We start from the raw sequence: 15,671 nt of genomic DNA, 5'->3' as shown, positions 1-15,671 counted from the left end.
TCTTGTTTCCGCACATCAACTTAACTTGTTTTTCAACGAAACCTCTACTTATAGAGTTATGAGTGATGACTTTTACGATAATGTTGCTTCCATTCCTATGAAGACAAAGGCTTGGGTTAATTTGATCAACATTGATAACATGCCTAATGTCATCCGAGGAATCAATTGAAGCGTAATCAAATTGGTTGGTGAGGTTGTTAACATCTTCAGAATCCATAACTAAGCTCAAATGTGAGAGATTGTTTTGCTGATGAAATTGACTAAAAGTATAACTGTATTTATAGGGGTTTTTAAGACTCTTATCTTTCTACCTATTTGAATCAGATTGAAACGTGTATGATTTGTCATAGCGGTTATGAAAAATTTCATAAATGACAGTATGAACCTGCAACCTTCTTCAGAGCAAAATTTAATCGAGATGACGGATTCTTCAATGTTTCCATGGAATCAAGAAAACTCTCTTTGACTGGGACAAACGTCTGCAACAACAACGCCAACGTCTTAAATAAGACAAGAAAACTCGTGCATAATCAGAATCTGTAAGCCATAAAGCAAGAAACAGAAACCAACGAAGAACTGTGAGAATTTTTAAGGGGAAGAAAACAAAAAAGAGGGAATCTAAGATTTAAATTGAATTAAAGTGAATCTGGGTAAGAGAGTCCAATCATTGACAAGAGATCATTAACTACTCGAACGGTAACTAGATTCTTTGAATTTTTGACACGCAGAAGGATTAGATCACATTAATGTCGAGAAAATTTTACTGAGTCAATCGCCGAGTTACAGAGCTTGTCTCGGTCCGATTTTTGGTGTTATGAATAAGAAGATGGTTTCCTATGGTTAAACTAAAATTAATTGTTATGTCAAATGTAACTATTTTGTCCAATATCAGAATGATGTGTTCTAATAGTTAATTTCGAGTATTTTCTCGAGATCTATCTAACGACACTAAAATTATATCCAAATTATTAATTTTAATGATGGCTAAACTTAGTGCGCAATTTAGTTAAGTTATTAGGAGGTCCATAGCTTTTGACCCGATTTCGGTCCTTACATTAAGGAATAAAAACTACCTACATCATAGCGCAATAGAATTTGCCTTGTTCCAACATCTCGTGTCCATTCTGACGAATAAAAATAGTTAATTTATATGGCTTTTTATTTAAGAAATTACTTTCATGGTATTTCTATGGTTCATCAAATGAATACAATTTCTTCAAAAAAAGGCTGCAGGTCCAAATGCATTGATCAACAATGGGTAACCTTTTGTCGAGTTTGATAACAAAGTGGTCTCAAGGTTTGAGTTTGATCAAAAGTTAGTTTAGTCATACACAATAATATTTTACAATACCCAATAATGGAGATTTTCCCTTACACACATCTCAAAGATATTAATACTTCCCCAAATTCTTTACCCCAACAATTTAACTTTCTCTATAGCAAAAATCTTTATTACCGGAAGATGATTCCCGAGGCAACCATATCAATATTAGGGTATGATACTACGAATTTCTCAGTACGCAATGATATTTCTTCAAGATCATCAATTTAGAAAATCTAATTTAAAGAAAAATCAGTTTGATTTAAAACCAATCTATAGTAAAACTATCTCAGGCATTGAAATGCCCCAAAAAATAAGAACAAAAAAACAATTGTTAATGAACTTTCTCTATGATATAATTGTGAATTCACGATGATTGTTGTCATTTATTCCAATAATTATCACATTGTTTCATCAATTGATAATCGTAAAACCATCAATTATACCTCTTCATATTTTCTTTATGTTTTTTCAGATTTGACAGGATCTTGGTCAAAGTTGCTATCTAAATATCATCAAAAGTGATGGGTTGTATTTAGCCAAAACATACTTTGCACCCTTGTACATAATATGGAGTGTGTTTAAGACAAGCATAGGTTGTATTTAGTCATCGTCGCAATAATTATTTAAAATCTTAAATTTTTAAACAACGATTAATAATCTGGTGCTACTCAAGACTATATCAACTAAGTTACAACCACTCTTAATTATTCCATTACATGGGCTTTAGGCTCAAATTCATTTATACTTTTAATATATTAATATACTTATTTTTTGTTGGGATTTAATTGGCGATGTCTTCTTTATTATCCATATGAATATTAATCTGCTTGATTTTATGACATCGAAACACATTTAAAGTTTTCGTAACCAAGTTTTTCATGGGGAAATCAGGTTGTTGATGGTGAGTTTTGGACAAAGATATGAATTGTAGAATTGTTCCTAGATATCATGGCTCACGGGACCTTGGCCAGCCTCGGCCAAGTCCATGGCATAGCTATCATAGCTCATGGGACCTTGGCCAGCCACGACCAAGTCCATGTCATAGGTGTCATAGCTTATGGGACCTTGGCCAGCAATGGACAAGTCCATGGCATAGCTAAAAATGGCTCATGGGACCATGAACAGCCACTGGGAAGTCCATGGCATATCTACCATAGCTCATGGGACCTTGGCCAGCCTCGGAAAAGTCCATGGCATAGCTATCACGGCTCATGGGACCTTGTCCAGCCACGGCCAAGTCCATGGCATAGATTACCATGCGCAAATCCTCTTGGCCAGCTAGTGAAAGCTCCCCTTGAAGACTTCCTACGACTTCTTGGATCTTGGCCAACTAAGTTATCGCTCCATGGGACCTTGTCCAGTTGTGGCCAAAGTCCGTGGCATAGTTACTATAACTCGTGGGACCTTATCCAGCCGCGGCCAAGTTCACAACACATGAGCTGCGACTTTATGGGACCTTAGCCAGCTATGTCCAAGACCATAACATGGACTATCATACCCCTACAGGTCATAAACACGTTATGGCCAAGTTTGTGAAACCCTAATACGTTAATAGGGATCATGGACAATCAACGACCTAAAAAAATCTACCTTAGCTTAGCTACCCCAACTTTAGCTTAAATCCATCCAAATTCGACTTAGGCTATGCTAGTTGAAATAGGAATCCCATCTCAATAGCCTTAGCCGAATTGAGGCCAAACCCTAATTCTCGGTTGTGGCCTAACCACATCATTCTTATTCCATAATCGGCCAATACCGAGCCATGGCCAAACAATACATTGACCCAACCACTATGGATGGCTAATAACATGCTACAACATTGTACATGTATTGTGAAGGTCTATGGCTACGATAAGATCCGATTATTTCGGTCTCATTCACCTTGGGCGTGCTAAGCTACTTTTAAGGCCGCAACTTGCTAATCTAGCGCCACCTTAGGTCCAAGACTTGCCACACACCACCTCAGGTCCAAGACAGGACACCAAAACTCACTTGGACGGTAGATTAACTTGTTTAACCCGTGTCCAAGAATGGCCCCATCATTCCTCTCTCATCTGTTGTAGCTAAGGCAAAGCTGCTACAAAGCCATAGCTTGCCAAGGCCAGGACTAGCGCTAGCGCCATTAAAATCCGTGGTGTACCAAACCCCAATATGGCATTAGTCTGCCATGCCATCCTATGCCAATAGTTCTAACTATATCCAAATTCAGTTGTGGCGGCTAAGGCCAACCTAATTGAATTATCTTTTAGATCTCAGCCTACTAGGCTAATCGTAATGCCACTACGAGATATGACAGCGCCATTATAGGCCACTATGCCACTTATTATATTATCGTCGTGTACAAGCCGTTTCAAGGGCTCTACGATTATTTAGCATTCCCATATCTCATGTAAAGATTATGGCCTGCCATGTTTCTCTCCATCTTAGCTGTAGTAAAAACTGTGAACATGCTATGCTACTTTTACGCCACTAGCATGCCATGCTAATTTATAGCATCGTAACCAACTATTAACGTGCAGGATATCTTCTAGCGCCTCAGCAAGCTACGATCACGATACCTTAGCTGGTAATGGCCAAGTTGTTTCTCACAACAACTCCATAAAACACAATCCAACATGCATATAAATGGCTATGATTTAGCCTAAACAAATGAAGTCCATAACTCATCTAAATACCTACGAAACATCAAAATATTTCACATGGGGGATTCTTCATGGGATATTGGTTTGGTGGTTTACAGGAACATGCGGCATGGAAACACCCCATGTGAAAAGTTACAGGTAGTGGTGACAGTTACAGGCAGTTGGAGAGATAGTAGGATATTGGTATAAAAGGGTTATCCAAAAACTTCCCTAATATATCGCACCTTACACACTATCCCCATATTCTACATCTCTTCACGATCTCACGACCTCCAATACTTACGAGAAAAGCAGCGTGTATTCAAAACAACTATAAATAGGTCACTTAGCCTATTCAGAAAACAGAACAAGCTTTCATACCCAAAATCTCTGTTATTCTTCATAGTTTAACATCCAATACACAATTCAATACCACTGCCATTTTCTTTAACTATTCTGCTTTCCTCCCCTAAGATCAACCCATCTTTCTCTCCTCGTGAACGAAGCAAGACGGAACGGCTACTATCGTAGTTTAGGCTTGTCCTGTGCGAACCTACAAAAAAAGTACCACAGAGGTGCATTTGTTTTGCCTAAAAATAATTTTTAGGTACTAACACAGGTCTATTACATGGTTGATATGTTTTTCTCATGTTATAAGTCTCAGCATGGGTGGTACTTTTTCTGGTATCCAGTAATCAAACCAGACACTAACTTTGTCCCCTTTTTCAATCTCCCAAAAGCAATTCTTCTGGATTTGATTTATACCACCCTTGATTCTGGTTTGCTTTGTCTTGGAGCCTATATACATACGTTTGATATCCACTACTTATATCTTTACCATGGATCGTGATCCGTAAAATATTTAGTTGAATCAATAATTTGATATTTGGACAAAAGGTAAATTAAGGACGGATTATGTTAGGTTCGTGCAATGTTAATTTCTAATATATGTTGTTTTGGAAATCTTCAATCAACTTTTTATTTGGATCAAACTAATATGATCCTGTTTTGAAAAACGACATCATAATTTTATTATAACGTCTCCCTGTCAAGGTCATAAAATATATTGTCAGTGTCCCAATTGTTAATAAAGATGACATGAATGCCATATCATGAGAGGGCATCAAAGAAAAAGTCAACTTAAGACATTTTCCATGACTCTGATTTTAAGTCTATATGAACATGTTTTTTTTCCCTTTTAAAATTTTATATTAAAAAAGAAATCTAGTTTTAGATCACCAAGTAAGATGACATTGACCTGTGGAGATGTATCTAAGGTAGAAAGTCTTCTTTTCTTTTTTTGATTGTTTCCCTTACATGGAAACTACCCACACATTTTTTATTTATTTAGATCTCTAAATTTGATGATTTTGACCTTTAACGTTGGAGTTTAATAAATTAGAAATTTGTATATTAGCCTTTTGGAAGATTATTGACAGAGATTTTCTACCGAAAACATTTAACGGGTGGAAAGAAACACGATTACTAAAGGCATGTATCTATTGCTAGGAAAGATATCAATTCTATAAAAAAAAATAATTTTTAGAGGGAAAAGAGAGAGAATTATATGGAAATAAAAAAAACGAGCCAGAACTAAAAATGGATGCACAAAAAAGAAGAAGGAAAGGGGGAAAAGGAGAGAATTATATGAAAATAGAAAAAACGAGACAAAGATAAAAATGGATACGTAACCATTCTTGTTAGTGAGAAGAAGAAAAAAAATAAGAAGTATTTTAGTTCCGAACAGTGAGACTAACCAGACCACAACCATTCCTGTTGTTTTAATCATATAAAGGAGTTCGTCTCTAATAAGTACTCTTCCATTTCAAAATAATAGACAGGTTTGTGTGTAAATTTACACACAGACCTGCCTATTATTTTTGAAACGGAGGGAGTAGAACCAGTAACGGAAGGGTGACAGTTAACTGTTTTATGCATACACAATGCCAATACAATACAATTCTACTAGAAAATTGAAAACCTAGAATACTTTTGGTTGTAATTTGCGAATTATGCATTCTCATTTTGGGTTGTCATATTTGGAGCCTATTCCAAACACAATTAATTAAATTAAAAGCTTAATAATCCAGATAACGCTATGCATTTTTCATGTGAATCATCTTCATCTTCATTATAAAAAAACATATAAGCTTAAAAATTAGAACAGAACTGAAAACATACGATCCATTGTTAAGAAAACATTATATATATGGATGTAGATATCACTGGTTTAAAAAAAGGGTGTACATAATAAAATATAAGACGATTTATGAAAGTTAGAATAATTAATCTGCATGAAAAATGTTTCATCAAAATAAATCCGTTCGACTCCAAGGGGACTCTACGAATCATGGATGAGAAATCGCCCGTAACCTGAAAGAAAAGTGGAAAAATGACCTCCAAATTAACATTACTTACTCAAATGAGCATCTCAACAGCACCAAGTACTACATATATATCTTGCAGTTGGAATACTCATTTGAGCAAGAAACATTAACTAATGGAAGGAGGAGATATCATCTTTAAACACACAAAAATTCCCCTATCTTCCCTCTAACTCCATCTGCGTTCCTATATATAGATAGATAGATAGATAAAAGGGAGTTGAACTAGTAAAAGAATTAGGTACAAGTGTACAATGATGGAATGGCAGCTGACAAAAATCAAACTGCACGGGTAGTTCTTTTCATGTCAAACCCAACAGCCTAACCAACGGCTCTCCTCTTCCATACTATATCTCACACACACACACTCTCCCTACCGTCTACCAGAATTCCTACTACACCTACTTATTTCTCTCGAAACGTTATTTATTTATCCCCATCTAATTTTGGTTTTGTTTTTCTTTTTCTTTTAAACTAACATTCAATCATTCAAGTGTCAAGTCTACATTAGTCGCATAACTTCCAAATTTGACTATTCCAAAACATACAACTGTGGTAACTTACTTTTGTTACTTGATTTATCTTGTGTAATAATTTAGGATCTCTCTAGTAAAAAATCAGGTTAGGTAGACTTTTTAGGATAGAAACAAACAAATAAAAAAAAAATGGTCAGTACCGTGGGAGGGTACTATGATACCACTACACCAGATGCGCTATCAGTCATTATTTGAATTATTAGATTCACAATTCACTAGTGGCTACTGGCTACTGGCTAGGAATCTCACACATTTGAACAAACTGTATTTCTCTTTAGAACCTCTGGGAGTATTTATCTCAACAAAATTTAATTACAATATAAGATACAAGATCACTTCAATTGCTCGTTAGAAAAATGAAGGGAAACAAAATACAGTAGATTTTACCGGCATCCTAACTCGACTCTTGAATCTGGATTGATAGTCGTGTTAACACATAACTTCTGAAGGTCGATGTAACCAATTATGGTGTCCTCAAATACGACATCTTGAAGCTCAGCTCCTTCGAAAGTAGAACCTGACAATACAGTGTTCTTAAATATAGCACCTTTAAGATTAGCTTTTCCAAAATTAACCCGATCTATAACGGCATTGGTGAAATCTGTGCCTGCAAAACAATTTATAATTATTGTTACTATCTCATACTACAGAACTGGTAATAGTAAGTTCCATTGGTATTTAATTTCATGATTTTCAGTTTTTGCGGATTTCCAAATTCGTCATGATTTCTTTTCTTCCTTTGATTTTGTCCAACTTGTACTGGGTATAAGGTACATTCGTGGCCAAGGAATATATCTGAGATTGTAGCCCTATGTTCTTCAAAATGTTTAACTGCTCGCTTTGACTTGTTGATTCAGTCTCAACTGAAGCCACGTAAGTCCTAAAGTCATGCGCATGTGTGCCTATTTCTCTATTTTGATATAATTTTGCCAAATCAGATTCACAGATAACGAGCTCCAGGGTTCTCATGAGCCAATATCAGCTTCACGTGAATTTCAAATATATTCAGATAATGCGCATGTGTGCCTATTTCTCTATTTTGGTATAAGTTTGTAAGACTTCATGATCAACGGGTACTGTATATATTCAAACCATAAAGCTACTGAATGAATTATCTCATTCCACAGGGGAAATAATGGAGTTACCTATGAAGCTTGCTCCCACAGCATAAGCCTTGGACATAACCACTTCAGTCATATCTGCACCATCAAATTTTGCGCCTGACATTAGAGCAGCCGTAAGTGACTTCCCTTTCAGATTTAATTTCTCATTTGTGAAATCACAGAACCTTAGATCAATTGGTGTATCATAAACACCATTTGCTTGACCAATTGTATTCCCGACAAATGCACGTTCGCACCGGTCCGGATCCGTTGATAAGGGAGGCAACCTCTGCAAGCCAGGGTCCACAATAGTGTTATTGAAACCCCCACATAGAACTTCAAAACTACGATTAATGTAGTTAGAATGGTAACAAAAGTACTAACTTAAGGTTAGAAGAGTTAGTTTGCTCTATATGTTTGATGGCCCCCCATAAAGATGATGCAAGGGCTGATTCCCGGCGAGGATAATCATGCGAGTCTTAGTGACGATGATCTACAAAGTGAAAGGTGACATTCTCACCAAGAATGACCCTTAGAAGACTAGAACATCTCAATGTGGGTCTAAACCAAATAGGCAATTAGAGGCCTGATTAATGATACGTAGTTACTAAAGTATGATACTTACTAATGAGTTTAAAAATTAGTGATCATCCACACATGGATTTAATCCCGAGGAACCATAGACTACGGTCCATGAAAACCACTCGCGAAAACCGGGAGCAAAATGAATATTCAGATCCTCCCGAGTCATCTGTCCCATCTATTTGGATCCTATTTCCATGGCATCTAAAGGGTACATGTTATCTTCCCAAGTTGAGGCACAAAGAGACCTGGGACATGACAAAAAATGAAAAAATTTATTTTTTGATTCTCGTGGTTATTTCCCAATTGCTTTTTTCATTTCGTTTTCCAGTAACCACGGGATATCCACAAGAAAGGTAGCAGCACTCAAGCTTATGGCTGGCCGCGTCTCTAACGAAGGATTAATCCAACATATGCCTGTAGCTAATTCCAAGTCTCAATATGTTGAGGATAGTGTTTAACGGGATGTTGACATTATGATCATTTCCAACAAAGTATGCAAGTTGATCAATGAGTACATAGTTGTTATGGAGTAAGAAAAAAGGTTTTCTATTTGAATATTGATTTCATGACATTAAGGCAAGAATGAAAAGACCACAGAGAATACATGTTATTCACCTGATTAGCCGCAATCACAGGTGAAGCAGATGACACAGCCCAAACAGCAAGCAACCCCAACGCAGCATTCTTAAGTTCCTTAATTTGTAAGACACCTGGTTTGCTCTCAATAACTGCACCCCGACAACAATGAAAAAACCAAATCAGACCTACTATATAAGTCTAATCTTCTCAAGCTAGAATTCCTTTAACTGAACTACAATTGACATTGAAAAGTCATTCTTCACTGATGTTCAAAATTTATTTATTTATTTTTGCCTAAAATTTCAAAAAATAAACATAAGAGAGGTGTCAGGAATTCGGTTGTGTCATTTGTGGCAGTTTTCAGAAAAAAAACGCAGTACAAACAACAATAACCTTGAGGAATAGAGGAGTTGCACACAGACAAATAAATAATTGTGGAGAAATTTACATACCAGAAGAAGAAGAGGAATTGAATTGAATTTGTGATGGCTTCTGTGATTTGGGATGATGTTTCGATGAAGACAAAGGAGAATGAAGAGACGATGAAATTGTTCGCGCCAAAGCAGCTGAAATGGTTGCCATGATAGTTACAGATTAATCTCAACCAAAATGTGTGCAAGGGTCTCTCTCTTATCAGCTCCTCTATCCTCTTCTCTCTTTTTATCAGTTTTTTTTTCCTTCCTCTCTCTCTGGATATTACGTGGCTTCACACGTGGATCAGTTTGCACCACCTCATGTGGATATTATGGGTCTTGAGATTTTCTACTTCATTAGTTCATTTCGGCATAAACATCCGGTTACTGTTAGGGGCGACCCAAAAAATAATGAGGGATTTACCGTTTAGTCCAGAAAACCCAACCCGGATTACTGGCTGGTCCAGCGGGATATAACAATTAATGGCTAGTCCAATAAAGTTTAAAAACATGTTATTTTACCTATATGCCCTGGACCACGTGATGTGTACAGTTTCCGTCCGTTTTCTTTTCAGTTTTTTTACAGTTGCATTCTCTATCTCTTCTGCAACCTAAATTGAAAAACGCAAACTGCTTCGTCTTTCTTCACATTCAGAAAACTGCTTCGTATCTCTTCCACAACCTAACTCAATGGATTAATCACCATTATCAGAAAAAGATCGAAAAATCACCATTATCAGAAACAAAAACTGCTTCTTCTTTCAGTATCTGACCTAATTTTCATTAAATTCAATTGAAGAAGAAATGGGTACAAGTTGAAAAATTAAGAGGACGATTGCAGAAGAAATTACTGAAGTATCTCCATCACCAGTGAAAAGAAGAAAGAAATCTGACGATGATTCACCAACAGAAGCGTCCCCTGCTTCTGTCGATGATTCAGCAACAGAAACCTCCCCTACTGCTAAATCTCGTACACCAGTGAAAAGAAGAAGGAAGTCTACCGATGATTCACCAACAAGAACCTCCCCTACTGCTAAATCTCCCACAACAAGAATTATGAGTAAGGTTCCTCAGGAAAAAGGTAAATCAAATCAAAAACAAAGCCTAATATGTACTTCATATTGACATGCAATATTCTCAAAACCTAAAATATGTACTGTTACATATTGAAATGTAGTGTTGTTTAACTAATACATACTAAAATTTAGTATGTCAATTTATATGTGTACTACATATCAATATGTTGTCTGCAATTTGTACTTCATTTTGACAAGTTATATGTTGTACCATACTGATATGTAATGTGTACAAAACTTTTGGTTTACAAAAACAGCAAAAACCAAAGGAAAGAAAGCAGATGCTGCTCCTGAAGCAAAAATCAAAAGAAAAACAGCAGCGGCAACTGCTAAAGCAAAAGGAAAAAAAGCGACAAAGGCTGCTACTCCTTCACCACCAGCAAAGGGGGACAAAGCACTTGTCCTGAGAGCTGCTACTCCTTCTCCAAAAGTAAAGGGAAAAGCAAAAAGGGGGAAAGCAAAAGCGCTCCTGAAAGAAGGTTTGTAATGTTAAAACTGAAGATAATTCTTAATAACGAGGGGGCGCTGCCCCCTCGACCCCCGTAAATTGTGGTTCATATGTAGTTATAAAATTACCAGTATGTTGTGGTATTTGATATGTAGTTGTTTCATGTTCATGGTAGATACATTAACTACATATTTGATATGGTGTAGGGGAAGAGAAGGGGAAGAAAGCAGTTGCCTTGAGAGTTGCTACTCCTTCACCAAAAACAAAAGCGGGGAAAGCAAATGTAGAAGGTATGTAGTACAACTACATATAAGAACAAAGCATATGAATAATATGTATCCTTAATAACATATGTTTATGAGTATGTAATGATGCATTGTTGCGCTTGTTTTTGGTATTAAGTGTTTTTACATTTTTACTGTATCAAAGCAGATACATATGCTATACGTACTATTACAAATCGATATGTAGTTAAAATAATACGTAGTGGTATCTACTATTATATATCAATATGTAGAGGTAAATACTTATACTCTGATAACATATTACATATAAATATGTAGAGGTAGATACTTATATTCTCGTATGTACTGTTAATAATATGTAGTTTCAAGACTTGGTAGATATTACAACTACATATTGATGATGTAACTACATATTTGATATACCATATTGATATGTAATGTAATAGTTTTTGGTTCTTGTTATTGTGTAGGTGCTAATAAGCGTAAGAAAGGAGATGGAAAACCACGAAGTTTATACCGTGGAGGTTTCAGGGGCTTGTGGGGGCTTGCGAAGACTATTAGGACCACTAAGAAGGCTATTCCGAAGTCCACTGAAAACCTTGAGTTGAGTGAGTTGCATCTGAAGATGATTTCTGAAGCATCATTCGGTAACCTGTTCCTAATGTTCTGGTACACAAGATTTGAGTTGGAACATTGGTTGAAGATTGAAGATGCAATGACGAAAATGTTACGCTGTTACGTTAGGGGTCAAGATCCAAACAAGCTTACATTTGTCTTTAAAAGGCATGGCCAACCGAATGAGCTAGTATCCACACTAGAAGAAATGACACTTATTTATGGGATGCCGAGAATTCCAAATAGGGAATATCTTGATTATAGGCTTACACAAGTCAATAAAAAAAGTGGATGGCGTGGAACAGAATTTTTCAAAATGACTTTTCCTACTGATATGAAAGTTGGTGATAAAGTGACTAGGCCAATGATTGTGAAGGCAATCTTGAATATCCTTAAACGAACACCAATTAATCTGAAAAAGAAGAAGTCTGATGAAGAGTCTCTGTAAAGCGTGGGTGATCAATCAAATGAAGATTCTGAAGAAGATGAGGAAGACGAGGAAGATGCCGAAGATCTTGTTAGGCTTATCTGCTTGTATATGTGCACTTCATTATTTTTCGCTACAAGTGATGCAAACGCTTTGACTGAAAAATATATTGGTTTCGTTCTTGATCTTGAGAAGGCTAAGAATATTTCATGGCCTGACCTCATCCATTCTCATTTAGAGAAAGAGCTGAATGAAAACGTGGAATCCGTAGAATGCACAAATGGTTGTGCTATTTATTTGTTGGTAAGAATCTATTTATTTGTTTATTCTACTTCAAAATGTTTTTGTTTTATGTGTTTTCTACATTTTGATAGTATATCTAATACTGCATATCATTATTTTGCAGCCATGGTTTGCGGAGCATACCCATTTGGTGGCGCCCGAGGATATAGTGACAGAACCTGCAGGAATGTATGTGCCAAGAGTGGCTAGGTGGAATCATACAAAGATATGTGCTGAGTTCCTAAAGGATATTGATCTTTCTGAGTATCAGGTAAACTTTCCGTACATATTTTGTCATAATAAAAATATATATTGATAAGTACACGTAGTTCGACATATTGATATGTAATTATTAGCATATCAATATGTAGTAGTTATTAGCATATCAATATGCTACTACATATTAGCATAACAATATGTATTAGTTATTAGCATATCAATTTGTGGTGATACATATTGATATGTAGTTATTAGCATATCAATATGTAGTTCTCCCTGTGTATCTAATAGAGAAAGAACAACGACATGTTTTTTTTGTTGGTAATATCTAATATGTAGTTGCTTTTTTACATTTATTTGATTTGTACCAGTTCCATGTTGATTTCAAAGATGAGATAACACACGAAGAAAGACAAATCCTTAATCGTATTTCAAGAAGGATTCAACAGGAAGCAAATGATGATGCTTTTTGTTTAGATGACAATTACGAATCGGAAGAAGAGAAAGAAGAAGAGGAAGAAGAGAAGGAAGAAGAGAAAGAAGAAGAGGACTCAGTATTGGGGGGAGAAGATTGGAAGATTAAATACGATGATTTGAGGAATACAATATCTGCCAAATGGAGTGAATTCAACACAATGCAGCAAGAGGGCGAACCGGTTGACGCTTCAAATCTTGAGTTCATGTTGCATGATATTTACCGGAAAGCTTTCCCTTTGCAGAGAGAAGCCAGCCAGGAAGATTATGTTAGCTTGGGATGTACACCTACTCCAAGAAACCCCAATGAAGAGTTGAATGTGGACCAAATAGTTGAGAACGAAATACAAGGTTCTCCGGAAGATCAAACAGATGCTAATGTCAACATTCCTGAAGTTGGTTTGTCAACACCGAAAGATCAAACTCATGCTAATGCCACCTCTGAGGTTGAATTGTCAACAACTTCAGTATTGAAGTTCCATGATGTTGAAGTTCCGCGTTCTGAGGTTAAAAATTGGGCTAAATCTAATTTGGAGCAAAAAGTCAAAGAGATACAAGATAAAAAGGGAAAAGAAAACACACAGGTAAGTAGCATATTAATATCTATCTGTGACATATCAATATGTAGTGGTATCTACCATTACATATTGATATGTAACAGTACATTCTTGTATACCACTATCTATCTGTTACATATCAATATCTATCTGTTACTTATCAATATGTAGTGGTATCTACCATTACATATTGATATGTAACAGTACATTCTTGTAGTGGAACATATTTATATGTAACAGTACATTCTTGTGGTGGTAGACATAGCAAAAACTCAAGCTAAGTAGGTTTTTGTTGACAATTTCAATTGATTTTTGCAGGTTGATCAACTTGAAGTTAGGCAGGAAGCAGCAAAGGAGTTGCTTACAACTATGCTAGAAACGAAGTCTTCAGTTGTAGTTAATTCGCAGAAATTTCCAGAGTATAACGCCAGATTGGCAGCGGAAGAGTTTCATTTGCTGGATGTACCTTTGTTTACTATGATGTCGAGTTTGGAACACATTGAAAAGCTGTGTATGCCAGATTTTATAGAAATGGCAAACTCTGGCATTGGTGTTTATGTCGAAGAGTTTGCAGACCTCCTTCCAGATAACAACGATGGTCTTTTTGGTATTAACTTACGAGAACAATTTGATAATCTGTTTGGAAGAGATTTGCGGCCTTTACAAATTCCAGAAGAAACAACTGAGCAACAAGAACCCATTGAACCGAAAGATGCAGGTGAAGTTACAGGTAAGCAACAAGAATACATACCTACAACCAGTTCAAAAAGTCATTTGGAGGTTGCATCACAAGATCCTTTGGATGTTTCATCACAAGATCCTTTGGATGTTTCATCACAAGATGTTCTGGATGTCCCCTCGCAAGATTTTTTGGAGGTTCCATCACAGGTGAATGATATGTACTAAAAATCTCATTTTGTGTAGTTAATATTACACTACAAATCACTACATACTGATATGTATATCAGTATGGTAGCACTAGAAATCACTATACCATACAATCATATACCACTACATGCTTTCAAAAATGATTAGGTGATGTAATTATGTTTTATGCAATATAGATATTTACATATTTTTTTATGTTGATTAAAAATGCAGGAACAGTTTATCCCAAGCCAGAAACAAAAAATGGTAAAAGTGAACAAAAAGCGTGCTACAAAGCCCGAAAAGCAGCAGGTAACAACACCCACCAGACCTGTTACTCGTTCCCATCCTGCAAAGAAGGTAGATGATATATATGAGAGTGGAAGTAAGTTCTCACCATTATATAAAGGACCGAAAGCTGCAGCAGCAGAAGCACTACCACTAAACAAAAAGAGAAAGCTTAAATTGCGCAAGTATTTCCAGAAACTGACTAAATCACCATTCTATAATGACATGAACGATGAAAAAAAGAGTACTCTTTCCACATACATCAATAATGCAAAAAATCTTAGGTGAGTTCTCAATTGACACTTTTATAATGATATGTATTATTAGTTTGTGTATGTACTTTTGATATACATACATATTTGTATAAAAAATACTGAGAAAGACATATCAGTATGTACTGTTACACAAAGAATACTAACCTTTACGTCGTTTATTTTCTAGCTCAATTGCTTGGAGAGTGGGAGAAGGTGGTCTTTGTGTAAGTGGAACTACAGTTGATGACTTGGTGCAGAACGATTTATTAGAACAAGATCTTCTCAACTACGCACAATACAAGCTTAACACCAAATTTCAGAATGAGCAACCGATGCACGAAGTATACAGGAAATACTTGCCTGTGTTGCATCTG

General features: G+C 36.1%; 1 protein-coding gene across 1 annotated transcript; it reads right to left on the bottom strand.

The window, feature by feature from the left end:
• Positions 1 to 7,110: 7,110 nt before the first annotated feature.
• On the bottom strand, positions 7,111 to 9,777 carry LOC113358497 (thylakoid lumenal 17.4 kDa protein, chloroplastic-like). Its single transcript, XM_026602090.1, has 4 exons — positions 9,585 to 9,777; positions 9,169 to 9,281; positions 8,011 to 8,257; positions 7,111 to 7,472 (listed from the first exon to the last, which is right to left on the bottom strand). The coding sequence occupies exons 1-4, from the start codon at positions 9,712 to 9,714 to the stop codon at positions 7,249 to 7,251; spliced, it is 714 nt and encodes a 237-aa protein (XP_026457875.1). The 5' UTR covers positions 9,715 to 9,777; the 3' UTR covers positions 7,111 to 7,248.
• Positions 9,778 to 15,671: the final 5,894 nt, after the last annotated feature.

The sequence above is a fragment of the Papaver somniferum genome, chromosome 3, assembly GCF_003573695.1.
Source record: "Papaver somniferum cultivar HN1 chromosome 3, ASM357369v1, whole genome shotgun sequence".
NCBI classification, from domain to species: domain Eukaryota; kingdom Viridiplantae; phylum Streptophyta; class Magnoliopsida; order Ranunculales; family Papaveraceae; genus Papaver; species Papaver somniferum.
This window is presented reverse-complemented; position numbering and strand designations above follow the sequence as displayed.